Raw genomic sequence first — 17,119 nt, forward strand, 5'->3', positions numbered from 1 at the left:
GTTTGTACAATTACAGCTGGTGATACTTTACATTATTTTTGTCATTCCAGTCTCACCCTGTAATTATGCCACCACTGTCAAGGATAGCTTTTTTGCCTTTTATTTGACCTTTCACAATATTTTGAAAATGTTTTGATAGAATAGTGATTACATAGTATAGAAAAGGAAGAATGTACATACTGTATCATGACAATTTTTCATGATAGACCAATATCGGTAAGCATTTATAAACTACTATGTACACCGTGCTGACCTGCAGAGGCTGACAGTGCTGACAGCAAGCTGTGCTGTCCCTTGGAAGAGATTCTAAGGTTTATCACTCTGTGCTAAGATGTATAATCATCAGCATCTGCCTTAGGTATACCAGTTGGCAAGTGCTGTGCTGTTCTAAAATAGCAAAAGAAAAATTTAATAGTTGCTGCAGTACAACATGTAACAGCATATTAAATTAAAAGCACAAACTGAAAAACTTACACTTGTAAATTTCCTGGACATCCTCATTGACAATCTCAGGTCAAGTGCACTCGGGAAAGCAGTCCTCCGGCAGCTCTGCTACAGGGACGAGGAAGATCTGGCGATCTCCATCAACACAGTGATAAAGCTCACATGTACTCCTGCAGGACCCGTTTCCCTTGGGGCTCTACAGTCTCTTCACAGGGGACTGTTGGCAGCCCAGAACCGATCCTTCCTTTACAAAAAATAAAAGCCTGGTACATAATTGATGTGCTGGGACATCTGTCCTCCCTTTCCTCAATGCAAATTCCCAAAAATTACAACCATGTTCCAAGAATAGTTTTAAGAGTGATCAGCTGAGACAAACGCAAGCTAATTAGAGTATGTTAATCGTGACGGTTCACGTAAAAAAAACAATTCCCAAACAATTAAAATGCCAAATACAATGGGGTTTTTTTTTTACATGACCTGAATGATTTGTCAGTAAACACGATTGCCTGTGGATGCTGCCCGTGATGCAGCGGCCTACAGCCGAGCCGCGTGGAGTTAATTTCCAGAGCCGTGGCGCAGTCCCTGCGCAGCAGGCCGTGCGGTACAGCGGCAGTGCTTCCCTGGGGCCCAGGGCTGGGCCGAGTGCACTTCACGCATGTACGAGCAAGTTCCAATCTGGGACATGGGTGTCCCCACGAGAAAGGGATAATAAGAGCAGAGGGGATTTCTTTATGATTCTCGTCCATGCCGCTGTGTGATTGGATTTTGCTATCTTTTTTTAAAACAATTTCTTTGAAATCTCATATTCTGATATACCATAATCTAATAGCCCGGAGCTCCAACCTTAATTTCAAAGACTGAGCTCGTTTTTCCCCACACATTTTACACGTTTTAAAGTAACATAACACAACTAATGTACTGTATATATCATGCATATTTATATACAGTACCTTGAACACATCTTCACTGATATGAAGCCACACTGAAAACGTCCACAACCTGACAGTAGTCTTTAGTAAAAAAAAAAGACATCCTCTTAACCTTTCTTAATTATATATTTTATTTATAGTCATGACTTAATTTGTACATACATAGGTACAAAAAATAAGAAATACCCCCCCCCCCCATTTCAATTCCTATTTTAAGGAGAAAAAAAGCTTTATTAATTTATAATGAAACCATGAATTGAACTGACAGCTAAATAAACTTACATAATTCACAAGGGAATATAAATTACACAGCGAATCATTTAAACAACCAAAGGACAAACCATTTTACAGTTCCTAATGCATCGCAGACACCTGTTTTCCATGCATCTCTCATCTCCCAACATTCACACGGCAGCACAAAGGAACAATACTTGGCTCTGGCTGTCAGCCATCGGCCCTTCGGAACACAAAACACAGATGCTAAAACGACTGTTCCACTGGAGCAGAAACGCACAAGGGAAATGGTATATACACGTGCACAAAGGGGCAGAAATGGGTCCCAGACCACACGACAATTGGCAGCAAAGATCAACTGTAAACATCAAAGAGCGTTCGGGACACAGCGCGTGGTGTCAAAAGGTGCTTATTTCCTTCTGGTGTTGAACACTTCTGCAACAGCTCACAGAACCCATGAGCGTGATGGGGACGAGATGGAATTGCACAAACCCACCTTAAATCCGACCGATAATAATAATAATAATAAAAAAAAAACATTACAACGCTGTAGTGTGCGGAAAGTCAAACAATGAAGCACAAAGTATTGACTTCAGTCAAACAAGCCTCCTGTTGTGCTGAATTTCGCAAGGCATGGAACAGGCAGTCCTCCTGCGTTGTGTTATTACGCTGTCAAAGCCTTCTTTACCATCGGTTGTCCTCACCCTCCAGGAAAATGGGACTCGGGAGTGAAATGGACAACTGCCTGGCTCTCTGGAAAGTACTTTTGCCCCAGTACTCCCAGGCAAACCCAGGGCAGGAAATGGATACAGAGCAATCTTAAATAATTTAGTGTCTTACTTCTGAATGTCTTTGTTTTCACTCATACAGATTTCACTTCACATTCCCCCTCCCTCCCTGCCCTCCCTGTGTGCAAACCCTTATGGACTGCAGACAGTCCAACCCCACTCTGTGAAACTGTCTTTGGTTTCTGGGGACACGTTGAAGTTTTTCAGTCACCCCGGTACCTTACAAAACGTTATCATACCGCAACTTGCTTTAGAAAGGGATGCTGTGACAAGAGGCTTTGTGGTACTCCGCTAAAACATTCTGCAAAACTTGGAAGACATGCAGAGAAAAAAGCTCTCAGCGCCATAGGTGTCCTTGCAGGTTTTAGCTGATGTGACAAAACCTAGTGAGAGCGAGCATTAAGCAGGATTTGTGTGTACTGACAGGGCAATAAAGTAGTAGCTTTCAGCGCCTTCTGTCTAGTTTGGTCACTCAGCTTTCCAGAACATAAAAATCAAGGAAACCCCGCATTTGCACTGCTTCTCGGCAAACTGCACAGACCAATCGCCCTCCACTGTGCCTCACAATCGCTGCAGTAAATACCTTCGGGCCAGCCTGTCCATTTTTAATCCATGCCGTTACAAGGCAGAACTTCAAATGGTGTCATTTCGAAATTTGCCTTGTTTGGTGGATAGTGATCAAATTAGCCGAGATTAAATGTAGCACAGCTAATTTGTTAGAATAGACTGAGATTAAGACAAAGATGGTGGGATGAAAAGGGGACTCTTCAAGCAGCGGATGGGCATGCATTTGGAATGCATTGGCTGCTAGCAACCAATTGTGCCCCAACAAACCTGCCCTCTGTTCTTAACCCTTATTGCTTTATGTAGGGGAGCTGTCCAGCTCCCCAGGTAAGATCTCGATTCTGAAGCCCGGGCAGGGAAGAGATCCCGGGTCTCTTTGGGGCTGCGGGAGTCTGTGACACACCAGCAGGAGAGTGGAGGACGAGACAGCTCGCTTGTTTGCGTAGGTGGTGCACTGAGGGCAGCTTTTAAGAGGTCCGTCTGGGATAAATCAAGGACCCAGGAATCTCCTAAGGCTTCTGTACGCACTTCCTGCTCTTACTGTCACCAGGTGTTCACACACCACGGTGATGACTTCTGACAGCCCTTTTATTATTCAGTAAGACTGCAGGGTCTGTATTCTGCAGGGGGAAACCCTCCTTCAGCTGCAGTATTAATCCACACTACAATCCCCCACCCCTCAATATCCTGCGTGCTAATTCATTCAATATTAATATTCCAATAAAAGACAGCTTCCGGTTGGAACATTTTGGAACATGACACTGGTGCGAGGAATCCTCTTGATTACAGGACGCTCCTGCAGAAAAGCATGATAAGGTAATCCCAGGACAGGCAGGGAAAACAAGGCTCACATTACGCCAATCCAAGCAAGCAGGTGAGCCTTGGCTGTGGTGATGTGAAGACAAGCAGGTGTGTCAATCACACATCTAATGATTTTGCAGGTAATTTGGCCTAGAAAAAAACACTATTTCTGGCCACTGGAATGTTTTGCAGGCCATGCTGGTCTATGAACTTCTAACACAGTAATACCTATTCCAGAAAATTGAAATGAATCCTTTCTGTCCTAAAATCCCCAAACAAACAAAATTACATAATATAAAAAAGGTCGTATCGTCCCACCTACTGGCTGCAGATTTCGATGAAAGCAAAGCTGTTTTCATCAGAAAATGTTTTTCCTTCCTCTTATAACCTGTTTGCTTTTACACACACAGGTTTTTGGTTCCTGATCCTTTTCAGAATTTGATAAAAAGGCCCAGAGAGAAATTGGACATCCTAGGAGGATGAAAACCACTCAGGAAAAAGACCTTATTAAAGAAAGTCATACAAGTAGAGAGGAGAGGGCTTACATCCAATATCAATAATAAATACTTTATGCCCACTGGTGAGCTGCATCTGAGGAAATCAAACCAAAATGTAAAGACGAAACAAAATCAAGAAAAAGCAGAGCTGCGATTCCACCCAGTTTTTAGTGTCCAGGATCACAAACTGCAGCAGATAACCAAATGCGGCTCACTTAATTTGTGAAGGCTTGTGCTGCAGGAATCCAAAATACATTTTAAGGGGAACTTGGGCCCTGACAAAGCTCCAGCACTGACACACAGGAGAATGGACTGCTGTTTCCTGGCAATACTGAACATCTCAGACAAACGGGCTGGCCCGTGCAGCTGGTCCTGCAAGACGAGCAGCACGAGCGACGGGTTTGATTTTGGAATCCAATACGAGAGATTGACACTCAAAGTCTCCATCCAATGATGAGCTCTTGAGGAATTGACAACTTTGGAATGAAAGCCGTCTTATGTTTTGGTCTCGATCAGGTGGGAAAGCACTACAGCGCAACTCCAGAGCCCAGGGGCATGGAACAGAAGTTTCAGGATGGCAAAAGATCGTGCAGACGATATGAAAGTGAGTTACTGGCTGCAAGAGCCACATCCTCCTCCTGCCCCATCCTTTCTACATGAATACAATCCAGTGTGAGCTTAACAACCTAATGCATACAGCTTTCTTTTTCCTTGCCCCAGTGATCCTGCAGATCCAGGCTTGGGTTTGGTACATGCTGATGGATGCTCTCCCTGGGGTGGTCTTGCACTGGGTGGGGCACACGGCAGCACTCAGCCAGCAGCGTAGCTGCTGAGGAAGGAGTAGAACATGGGCAGCTTCATCCTCTGCTGGTCTCTCCGGCACCAGGCGATCACCGTGCCCTCGCTGTTGGCCGTGTAGAGGTGGTGGCCGTCGCAGGAGTACGTCAGGCTGCAGCATCGGGGGGGAACAAAGCCATTCGCAATTAAAACACCAGCAGCAACCAGCACAACAGGGGCCACACTCAAAAATATTCCCTTCTTTGCTAAATGCAAAAACAAAGTTCAAAATGTATAGCACTAAGTACCGTGGGAAAACACTTCCTGAATGTAAGTATGAAGGGGCTACTATGAACAGGGATGTTTACTGAGGGCCAGACCATTCGTAATGGCTCATCAAAGAGATGTGTCCCAGGCCCCCAGGAGGGGCCACAGCCTGAATCCTGGCAGATTCAGCTCCTCCCCACGGTCTGCCACCTGCTGCCAGGCTGTCGGAGTGAAGGCAGGCGCTGGATAGTCTACAAGAGCACCGGCTGAAAGCACTGACGTGTGCAAGAGCTTCACGAGTTGAGCTATAATTCAAATAGAACGCCCTTCTTGTATTTAATCATAATCTGTAGTAAAAAGACCAGCAAGGTCGATGCGAATGCCCCAGTGAATCACTCGTATGTTTCTCATATGTAAGAAATGGCACACCAGGGAACACATCCCCTTTGAACCCAGACTATAATTGCCTCTGTTTCCCTCGATTCCCACAGTGCTCTTCTCTCTGGGAACGCGCTGACAAGGCTGAGGGAGGCATTGCTGTATCTGCTCGCTCTTCTTTAGAGAGATTCCAGAGCAGCAATATCATCTTTTTCAGACTACAGCTGATGACTACAGTTGTACACTATATGCCAAATGAGGGCTTACTACTACACTTTTTTAACCAGAGCAAATCTCTTGATTTAAATTCTGTGCTTTCGATTCCCACAGCTCTTTGTAAACCGTCAAAAACTGACGGCATTTTTTGCTCGAGTATCAGGGTTGATCCTTATTCACGGAAAGCTTAAGTCCTTTGAAGGTTGCACGTGCACCTGAAAACCCCCACAACTTTCATTTTGAGCCCAAAAGCAATACTTCTTATTTTAATTGCACAGATGTCAATTGCATATCCCCCAATAAAACACTGTACGTATCCTGCTGTATCGCACAGTGAGGCCCAGAAATGTCATTCTCACAACCCAGCAGCTGGTGGTTTTGTGAACCTGGTATTGTGCACATGGTAATGTATCAAGAGTGGCTTTCCCTTTAAAGCTGGTTGAAGTAAACAATAAAATAAAGCTCAAAGCAAAAACAGACCGAGCGATTAAAAAGGCTTACCCAACGATGGGCTTGTTCGATTTAGGGAATGTGATTTCTCGCACTGGTTTCAGGTCCCACGTGCTCCACAGCCTGCAAGAGCAAAGTCAGAGAGCTCCGCGTCAATCTCAAAGGACAGAAAGAATGTACCACCCCCCCCTCTTTGCAGAAAAAAATAATTTGTCCCTCTCGAACACAGATTTTGCGGTGCTCATAATGTTTTGCTTGAGAAGCCCAAAGTGCACAGGACTCGCGGCTTAACGGTGCCGAAGCCCCAGACGATGAAAAACACCTGTGAGTCACGTTCACAGTCTGCGCGACTTTACTAATTGCCGGTGTTTGTTTTTAGAAGGCACTGATTTAGCTACAGGAGTCACTTTCTCAGTCATCAACCTTGGCTCCACAGCTTTATTACAGACCATCTTAGTGGTGGAAAAATAATGATGAGGTTGCCGTTGTGAGTGAGTCATACAGCGGTCTGAAAAAGTGATTGTGAAGTCCTAATTAAATCTGGAAAAAAAGGCCAGGCTCAGCTGAAAGCTTAGCTTTTCCCCCAGCTCTTTAATATGTCATTAAATTGTGCCTAACTCCATTAAAATAATGTAATACTGTATTAATGCACATGGAATACAAAATTCAAAAATTTAAAGATATGTATGTAATACTCACAACATAGAATATATACGTTTTCCAAATGGAGTCTGCTTTGTTATTTCATTTAGAGAAATATTTAACATATTCATTCTCTTCACACTCTACTTATTGGTCAAGGGTATCTTCCTCTTAGTGTGTCATAGAAAAGGATACTAAGGGATTTAATCAAGTTCACACAGGGTATTTCAATGTTTTTCTCCACCACTGTACTAATACACACTAAATAAATCTTATAGTTCAAGTAGGTAGCTGCGTCAGCATGTGTAGGCTGCAAAGGAACAAGTAAAGGTTTATTCCCTGCTGAGAAGAGAAGAAAGGAAGCAACGTTTCGGCTGTGGAGCCTTCTTCAGGTGTGATATGTAAATAAATCGTATGCTCACAGACATGGTCATACTGTATGAGGGCAGAGTTGGAGTATACCAGCTATGCAGGGATAAGAAGAATATTAACAAAAAAATGTTTCAGCTGTGGAACTTTTTTCATGTGTGTACAACAAGAAGTCTCCACAGCCAAATTGTTTTTCTTTGTTTCTGCTTTTGGAATTTTTGCATGGAATTAACCTCTGCTCCTTACAGCACGTGCGCAGATAATTACGTCAATTACAAAAATGAGGGTGGTTCAAATCGATCTTGAACAGCTGAACCCGTACTGGTAATACCAACTCCATGTGTAAGTGTCCACTCCTCTGATGCCACTTCAGCCAGCGGGCAGGAGCCTAAAGGACTTCTCACAGGTTTAATCAAATCAAACGGCAGCCGTAAGAACATAAGAATGGTCATAAATGAGAGGCTATTTGGCCCATCTGGCTTGTTTGGGAGCTAGTTATTAATTCATCCCAGGAACTCATCTAGCCTTCTCCTGAAGGAAACCAAGGTTAGCTTGTTCCAGTGTCCCCCAGCCCTGTGACCCACATGTGACCCAGTGCAGCAGTGCAGTGTGCGACAGTCTCTAGACTGAACAGCCATGTGCAGATTCTGCTCTTGCCCATTTCTCAAGCCACAGGCAAAGCCCTGTAGTGCCGCCGCGACAACCAGGAAGAGCTGCAGGGTTGGGTGGGAAGCTGAGGTGCCCTTGCCTGACCACGCCGTTCTCCAGGCCCCCCGCGATCACGTTGACGGACATGCCCTCCGGCTGGTTGGAGAAGGCCACGGAGCAGATGATCTCCCTGCAGTGGACGTGGCCAATCAGGTCCCCGTTCACCGTCCACAGCCGCAGGTCACTCCCACCCCCCACTGCGGAAACGCATCGGAAGAGGGGTCACAATCCACAAGGAATCTGCACTTCAGCTGCAGATTGAACTGTTACACGCCTTGTACGACACTACTGAACCCATGTCATCAGCCCCACCAAACTGAAACTTGAAACATATTCAAGTTTGCTAGTGTATAAAAACACAATATTGATCTCTTATTTCTTTTTCCTTCTTCTTAATCTCTCAGTGTTATCCGTGTGAGTATACTTGCATTACTAGCTGATATTTTTATACTTTAGCGGTTCAGAGTGGAAAGGTTTCGCCCCCTCTGAAATTTTACATAGCTTTTATGGTCCCGTAAAACAAAACGTGCTGCTTTTTGTAATACCAGATATGCGTGTCTTCAACCTACACCACCACCTTTGGAAAGGCGGGAGCAAATTCTGCACAAGTTGGAAAAAAACATCACACCACAAACAGATTTAAAAATGTGTCTGATATGTCCAATGACAGTGAAAGTGGATGTTGTAACAGGCAGTACTATCCACTGGAGGATCATCTAAGAATGCCAGCTTTTCTTGTATCCAGATCTGCAGAAATCACCACTAACCCAGTCTGAAAACAACTACTGACTGGTTCATAATTCTTTCACAAGTACACTGTGGAAATTCAACAACCTGCTCACTCACCAGAGTCACACACGGTGGCGATGTCTCCTGTTGTCTCACTGGCCGACACTGCAGTGACAGGACTTTTGTGCCCGGTAAGGCTCTGCACATAACACAATCTGCACAGAAACGAAAACGCAAATTCAGAAATACGAAAAATAATAGAGGAGTGAAAAGCTTTCACCTGACAACCATGTACTGGACAAGAGTTACAGGTTTCAAAGTGCCCCAGACTCCACACAGAAGTCAAGGTGTTACAATGAACTGTTACTCCTCTCGGCTCAGGAGTGTGAAAACATTAACTCCGCTCTCTGAAACTACACTCGGCTTTGTCCCCCTTGCTCAGCAGGCGGGTTTCAAGCAAAGGGTGGCCCCTTGGCCATTCGCTTGTCAGCATTCCTGGGAAAAACTGCTCACGCAGGCAGAACCGAGCGAGCTGCGGCCCAGGATGAAAATTCATTAACCGCACAGACCGGCTGCAGCGGAAGGTTCCTGTCAACTTTTAAAATAAACTTGCAGCTGGGCAGGGAAATGGCTTTCACAGCTGCCCACACTGAGATACACTTTGACAACCAACAGTAAGTCAAGTTGTCCGCAGTTAGAATCGCAGCGCTCAGTTCAACAGAGGAGAATGTGTTTAGAACTGGTCCCTGGATACTATGGCTCTCAGCAGTTAAAGAAGATGTAGTGCAGAAATACAAGGAGACTCCTTTAAAGGACATAAGATAACAGCAGTCTTTAAGGATGGTTTAAGTTCTGATGGACAACAATGCAGCACTAAAGGGAGGAAACAAGCCACGGTTATTGATTCAGTGTACACCCGTGTGCAAGCACACTGCACAGAGCAGAAAACACCACGAGCTGTACGAGAGGAGTTCACCTGTTCAGGTCCCAGATGATGCAGGTGCCGTCTCTGCTGACGCTGATGAGGATGCTGTAGGGCTTGCAGACGAACAGGCTGGTGACCTCGGCCGTGTGCCCGTACAGGTGGACCTGAGACTCCACCTCCATCTCCGAGGGCTGGCGGGGGGAGAGGGGGACGCAGTCATGTGCCAGGACCTTCTTGGGTTATTTAACGCGTTTGGAAGGTAATTCTTCAGTTTCCTCTACAGTTTTCATTGGTATATTTGCTACATTTGTCCTATGAATGTTGGTTGTGGCAAATCAAACAGTACTGGAGCCCTACGGAAGCTCAAAGGACCATAAATGTCAGGACACTGTGCAAATGTAAATTCTGCACTGACGATTTTGACATAAAGGTCTGCTCTTCTGAATACCAGTGGGGAAACACCGAGCTAAAGGACTAGTGCATTCATCGTTATTCTTCACACACTGTAAATCCTGCCAACAATAAACTTGACCAGATCAAACAACATCATAAGACTAGCTTGGAGATTATGGGTTTAGAGACCCACGAGAGTAATTATAAAGACTAAGGATGCAGCCAGTACTTCTCAGTGTACGTGAGACCCGACACAGCAGGACAGTGACCACATCCTAACTAAAAGAGCAGCATTCCACTGGCTCTGATGTAAGTTTGGTTTACAACATCTCCATCTTTAGTCTCCCAGGAAATGTGTTTCTAAGGAGACTGGGATGCTACTAATTATGCTTGTACAAAAGACTGAAAAGGCTGTTTTCCCAGCTTTGAAGCATAGGAGACGGGGGGGGGGGGTATCTTTTGGTTACCCTGGAAACAAGAGTCTGGCTTAAAGGTACGTACCGCGCTGCTGGTGAATCGGCTGCCGTAGGCCGTAATGACTCCGCACTTACTGCCTGTGAAGAGCTGGCAGCTGTCAGGCACCCAGGCGCAACTGGTGACCTGGAGTTGAGAAAGAGCAGAGCTGGGACTCGAGGACCAGAATGTGCGCTTTCTGCAGCACTGCGCTGGCTGAAAGGATGAGCTCTGCAGCGATTCTTCTTGTCAGACAAAAAAATAAGACATATCTTATGGGCTTCCTTGAAAAGCCTAAATAAATGAAAACCAAAATCTCTCCAGGATGTAGAAAATAGGTGCTCTGTGACAGCAGAGTCATGTAGGATACTGTGAAATGCAAAGCCAGAAGACTGGTCTGGCAGGTTGACCTGTAATGACTTGTTTTATTTTTTAATAATCTTTAAGAACCACCACACACACACGGAGGGCGCAGCTCTATTTTTCTCTTTTAGTCACTTCCTTTCCTTGTGCTGCTTTAAGATCTTATAGAATGTCTAAAAGTGAACGCTGCTCCTTTTGCCAAGAAGATTCAATAGGAAATGGCTTTTGCTTCGCATGTTGGCTGCGATTCAATATCTGAACCAACGACAAGTTGCCCTCACCCTTCCGGTACTGCACTTGTAACAGCCAGGAGATTATCACGTGGCGGTACCCACGCCGCCCTGCAGTTCTAGCAGCAGAAGAGGCGTGCTCCCTGAGTTCCCGACAGGCGGGGAGTCCGGTCTCACCTGGTGCAGCTGGGAGCACTGGATGAAGTTGACGGGCGGCTCGCTCTGCTTGCTCTTCAGCCTCAGCATGTTGTCGGAGTAGCCCCAGCTGAGGATGGCCGACCACTGAATGTCGGTGCTGTGCATGCTCCGCACACCTGCCAGGGTGACAAGGCGGTGAGACAGCAGGAGAGGGAGATGTCCTGTGTACATCTACTACCCAGCCCTCATACTCTCTCTACTGGCTAGAAACCCAGTCGTGCAACAGTGAACAGCCTCTGGAAACCCAGGGCTCAGAACAACAGCCTCTGCAGAAACCAACACTCCTGGGGCTTTTAAACCCCCGGGAAGGTCTAAACAGTTCTTCAGAGTCACTGTGATCAGATGGTTCTTTCATCACAAATTTAAAGAAAAGAGCCACTCTCTTCAAGGGTTTGTTAGAAAGTTACTGACATTTGACCTGAATCGCGTTACTTCTCTCTCAAATATGAGAGTTACGGCACATTGTACAGAGCTTTCAAATCAAGGGCAGCAACACTGAGCAGCCAGTACACTAAGTAATCCACCAGCAAGCAAGCGCTGCATCGTAGAAGCATGGAGTTCAAGTCAAAAGTCAGGATAACTGATAATGATAAAAAAATACATCTTTTGCTAAAAAGTAGACAGGGTGTGACAGAGAGGAGAGCGTAGGTCTTCTGTTCGGCCTTAAAAGTAATGAGCACCTGTTGGTATAGCACATCACAGCTTTGAAGAGTGAAATCCATTAATGTCTGCACTGTAAATGCTCGTTAAAAATTAATCAGAAAAACACGTGGGTGGAGCACAATGGCCAGGGGCAGGAGATCAGACTGCCAGAGAAGTGCAGGGCCTGTCCCGACCGCGCTGGGATCATGCCCTCTGGCTGGAGACTTGCCTTGCTCCTTGCTGTAAATCATCATCAGGCAGAACTTCCTGGACAGCCCGCAGATGGCGCGGGTGGGCAGGGCCAGCAGGGACCCGAAGCGCTCTCCGTGGGGCTGGCTGAAACACACCACCGGGTCGGGGGCGCTGGGGGAGCCCACGTACTCCCCCCACTTCAACCCTTTGATCCAGGGCAGGGGGCTCTGGAACGAGATGGGACACGACCAGTCAGAACAGGACATCTGCGGACTTTGACCATTTTCCCCCACAATCAGGCCGACCAACACAGCCTAGAACAGGCCCTTGTGTCTTTATTCGCTGACCCACTACGCAGAAACGCTCAGGGACACCAACAGCGATATCACTAAGCTCGAAGTTAAATCTCAGAAAAGGCGCAGAACTTTTTAAACAGGCTGGGCTAGCCGGTTTAAACCTGGTGTATCTGATACTGAAATAGGAGCTGTTCTTCCAAAAGCTCTTCTTCTATTTTCTGACGGGACTCTTTACGATGAGCTACGTTTCACCTGTGCTCCCCGGACAGGCCCATACCGGGTAGACTGCTTCCTTGGCGTGCTCCCTGGGCTCGCGGAAGGCCAGCTGGACGAGCAGCCCCATCGCGGCGGGCAGCTCCCCCTCCATGACCAGCCGAGGCCCCGGCCGGCTGATGTGGGCCGTGCTGAAGAGCTGCCGGGGCGTCTGGCCGTAGGTCTTGATCATGGTCTCCAGGGCCCTCCTCTGCACGGGGTCCTCCACCGCCGACACGTCCATGCCGAAGTACGTCTGCGGGCAAAGCAATGACGCCCCACAAACTCAGATCCGTCCCGCTGACTGAAACATAATACGCAATCCGCTCCACAGCAACGGGTGGAAGTTTTGCCTGAATAAAACCCAGATTCATTGAGGAATTCAGACAGACCTTCACAGGACGAGGGAATGCATGGCTAACCCACAGCCCCCAGTAACCCGTAACTGGGCCACAGGCTAGATTAGATTGACTTTCCCTTCAGCTTCTGATGACTGTCAAGTACAGTTGCTAAAACTGAAGAGAAGAAGCAACACCCAGGGAGGGGAGGAAGGAGGAACCCAGTTATGACACCCATGCCAAAGCAATGTGACTCCTTTCAGAGCTGCAGGCCCTATGATAAACCAGCACCAAGCCCTAAACTTCTCCGCTTTATGGCATCACTTTGGGCACCTCAGACTAGACAGAGGCGTGAAGCCAAAATAACATTAAACATTCTGAGCTCCTCATATACAAGACTCGGCAACTCATGACACCTCAAATGCGCCAGAGCGCCTCACAAGGTGAATCCACATGATTTCTCCTGGTGCGCGCCGGATCGGCTCACCGCAGGGTGGAACACGTTGATGGCCTGCACGGCGGCCTTGCCCTTCTGCTTGAGGCCGAAGACCAGGTCGATCCACTGGCACAGGGTCTGCGACACGTAGTCCGACTCCAGGGCCTGCCGGTGGATGAGGATGAAGAGGCGGGGATCGTTGCGAGCCCAGGGGGGCAGGTTGACGTGATTCACCCGCTCGCTGTTCTGACGCACCCCGAAGTCGAAGCCTGCAGCGCAAGGGGAGGAAGAGGAGGAGGAGGAAGGGCGAATAAGGCTGGAATTCCGGGTCAATTATGTTGCTCCCTGTGGTTAGGCTTCTGCTTGTTTTCAATTAAATATTTTAACTGGCGTCCTGCCCAGATTTCCCATTGGCCTTTACCAATCATGGCCTCCTAATAATCCCCATCCCTGAACTGTCCTCCTCCCCACTGAGAGCTGGTGTGTGGTGAGTGTACTGGTGCACTATGGCTGCTGTCACATCATCCAGGTGGGGCTGCACACTGGTGGTGGTGGAGGGGAGGTCCCTATTACCTGTAAAGCGTGTTGAGTGGAGTGTCCAGAAAAGCGCTATATAAGTGTAAGGAATTACTGTTATTATTCATTTGATTACATTCACTACAGTCATTATGCTGGGGCTTAGATCGAGCCAAACCCAAAGCTAGTTTAATAAATAAAACCATGTGCTATACAAATCAACAAAAAAACGTATTTAAAATCAACACCGTAAATCCTGCGCGTTGCGCTGAAAATCAGTTTTTGGTCAGATCACTTCTCATTTTTCAGAAATCATTAGTAAAAGAAATCATTTTTCAGGGCCTGCTGATTTAGCTAAAAGACGTTAGAAACAAAGCAAAAGAATTCTCCTACCTTCTCTGTTGACCAGGAACTCAGGGAGGTAGAAGAATTCCGGGATCAGCTCCTTCACATCCGTCATGGACTCGTAGGATGAAAGGCGCCATGTGGTATTCATGGAGTGGAACGTCCGGTCTGGGATATCAAAGCTTTGGTCTATGGGTTACGGAAGAGAAGGATTCACTATTAAAGCTCTTGATAATGACACTGCTTTTGTCGGTTTACAGGCTGCAAGGTCTGCATAATTTATGCATTAAAACAAAAAACCTTGGGAAGGGGGGTGAATTATAAAAGGTCTGGCGAGCACTTTGAAGAGGAACACATGCATGGAAAAAAAACGGTAATAGACAGTAACAGAGTGGCAACCGCTTTCAAGATCAAAACTCTCATTTAAATGCACACCTCTAAAAAATAAGAAAGCAATTCAAATCCATTTAACCATTTAGGCACTGAATAAGCTTCCGTACATGATGTGCCAGAGTGGACTATACTGTACTGGTTGATCATACAGTGGAGAGACTTTGTGTATCCTGTGGATTCTATTTATGTATGTTACTATTGTTATACGAGGCTCTGCAGTGATACTTCATGGTCTCTTTAATAAAACACACAGGCGATCCCAGCGGAAGACGGAGATTGATCACAGTAGGAACCACTGGTGTCCATGGCAGCCTTACCTTGGTAGGCCAAGAACATTTTAGTGAAGGGAGGCATCCTGACCAGGAAGTGCAGCACAGTGCCGCTGTTGGAGTAGTGGGAGCCGTAGTGGTAGGGCTGGACCGGGGGCATGGGGTCGTCCTCGCGGGTGCCCTTCCGAAACTCCTCCTCCAGGTACTGCGCAGCGAGGCAGGAAAGGAAGAGCCCACCTGTGACAAACTCGCCATCGGGGCCGCTCTCGCGACGACCGTTACGGTCAGGAGATGTGCCAGCCCAGATGGAGAAATCTCACTCTCTCTTTAGCAAGGAAGCTCTCCACCATGCAACGAAACGTGGCTAAGAGAATGTCAGTGTCAAGAAACTGACTGTTCGCCTTTTGCACGAGGGCCAGAATATAAAGTTATCAATAGAAACTCTGAACATAAAGACACGGCGTCCGTCTTCATCACTCTGGACCCCAGCCATGCTCCCTCCTGTGTCAGTGCTCCACTCACCAGTTCACAGGAGCCGAAACGTGTAACAAGCAGAAGCCTTCTTTCTTGGCTTGGTAATAAACAGAGCTTGTTTGTTATTATATTTGGATAATTATTGCTTTTAGCCCATGATTATCTAAGCACAATAGAATTACGTAGCAGAGGTAATGGACTTGTGTGGAAACAGACATCAAGGTCTATAAAAGTTATTAACTTTATATGAAGTTATTAACTTTATGTTAAATGAGATCCATACTTTTATTATTACTATCCTTGCTTTTGTTTCGTTTGATTTCATTCAACTGGATTTTCCATACCCGGAGGACAAATACGTCGGCTGCGGACCACATTGTTAATAGACGTAATTTGACAAGACAAGACAGCCAGGTCTCCGACGCAAAAGGAAATAAACTGGAAACGGCTTTTCTGGTAAATAAATGAAAAAGATCAGAAAGGATGAAACCGTCATCACCTTCCATCCTAGAAACATATAAATGATGAGGACAGCAGGCTGCCTCAGGTAGCAGGGGACTCTGCAGTGAACCTTGATGACCTTTCTCCTGCTGAACGGAGTTTCCCACGGAATTCTGCCTTTACCTTATAGTTGTCGACGTATCGGTCTTCCTTCTCCTTGGATTGGACTGCTATGGGTTTCGCAAGGTTCCTGAGGAGAAACACGGGAAGCACTGAGCAGCAGAACAGTCTCAAGACTCCAGCTCGTCTCACCTCTTGCAAATCGGTTTAAGGCTCGTCTTTTTCCTTTTAAAGTCCTCAGTTAAAATCAGCGCTGTGCCTGTTCTTAGTGAGTCACGGCCGTTCCCTGGCCAGAGACTATATATATCTAGCCCCAGAAGTTACCTGGCTCCACCATTAAAGTTGCTCCTGGTGCACAGAACGTTTTAAGTAAAAAAACTTTACAATTAAGAGAATCCACATGGTGCAGTTTGTTTCTCATGTTTTTACAGGTGTGATCTGATGTCTGTGTGAAGTCATGGGTTTGTTTTAACAATACACTTCAGATTACTCAGGTTCCTCTCATACAACTCCATCTTCCATGACAGTCTTTCCACTCTGCAGGACCACTTTCTTGGACATAACAAAGCCAGCCTAAAAATGTCGCGCAGTTCTGGGATCACTGGAATCTTTGCTTTGCTACTGTCACAGAAAACAAGCAGCAGCATCATTTACTAATCTTGTATTCCGATAGAGACAGATAGCAGAGACACCGAGAGGGGGCAGACCTGTAGACAGCAGCGTCGTTGAGGTCTAGGGTCTCGCTGGTGTAATCGCTGAGGATGAAGGGGAACACGGGGTACTGCATGAGGTCACTGAAGGAGCGCCCTGCGTGCTTGTTTAGGTGGGTCAGGTACTCAAAGTTGGAGATCTGGCCCGAGCCCCACAGGTGCGTTAAGGCAGTGATGTTTCCGTACTCCAACAGATTGGGGAGGTTGGAAGTCAGGATGTTGTGGTAAACGTCATCGCGGACCTGAAAGGGGGAGACGGGTGGAACAGACATTTTTCTAAACTCTCCCGATTTCTCTTTTTCATTTCTTTAAGACTTCCTAATGAGACAAATCTGAAACG

The 17,119-nt window shown here is 46.5% G+C and overlaps 1 protein-coding gene across 1 annotated transcript in view; it reads right to left on the minus strand.

Moving 5' to 3' along the window:
- Positions 1-1,493: 1,493 nt before the first annotated feature.
- The window catches only part of lyst (lysosomal trafficking regulator), a 90,353-nt gene continuing 74,727 nt past the window's right edge, over positions 1,494-17,119 (minus strand). The window contains exons 41-54 of the mRNA XM_088934435.1: positions 16,777-17,021; positions 16,133-16,199; positions 15,083-15,239; positions 14,421-14,561; positions 13,563-13,780; positions 12,763-12,993; positions 12,227-12,416; positions 11,335-11,471; positions 10,613-10,711; positions 9,770-9,909; positions 8,911-9,008; positions 8,105-8,261; positions 6,397-6,468; positions 1,494-5,206 (exon numbers count right to left, since the gene is read on the minus strand). Coding sequence (XP_088790561.1) covers positions 5,068-5,206; positions 6,397-6,468; positions 8,105-8,261; positions 8,911-9,008; positions 9,770-9,909; positions 10,613-10,711; positions 11,335-11,471; positions 12,227-12,416; positions 12,763-12,993; positions 13,563-13,780; positions 14,421-14,561; positions 15,083-15,239; positions 16,133-16,199; positions 16,777-17,021 — 2,091 coding nt within the window. The 3' untranslated portion in view covers positions 1,494-5,067. The remainder of the gene's footprint in view (positions 5,207-6,396; positions 6,469-8,104; positions 8,262-8,910; positions 9,009-9,769; positions 9,910-10,612; positions 10,712-11,334; positions 11,472-12,226; positions 12,417-12,762; positions 12,994-13,562; positions 13,781-14,420; positions 14,562-15,082; positions 15,240-16,132; positions 16,200-16,776; positions 17,022-17,119) is intronic.

This window comes from Atractosteus spatula, chromosome 15 (genome assembly GCF_055471065.1).
Source record: "Atractosteus spatula isolate fAtrSpa1 chromosome 15, fAtrSpa1.hap1, whole genome shotgun sequence".
NCBI lineage: Eukaryota > Metazoa > Chordata > Actinopteri > Semionotiformes > Lepisosteidae > Atractosteus > Atractosteus spatula.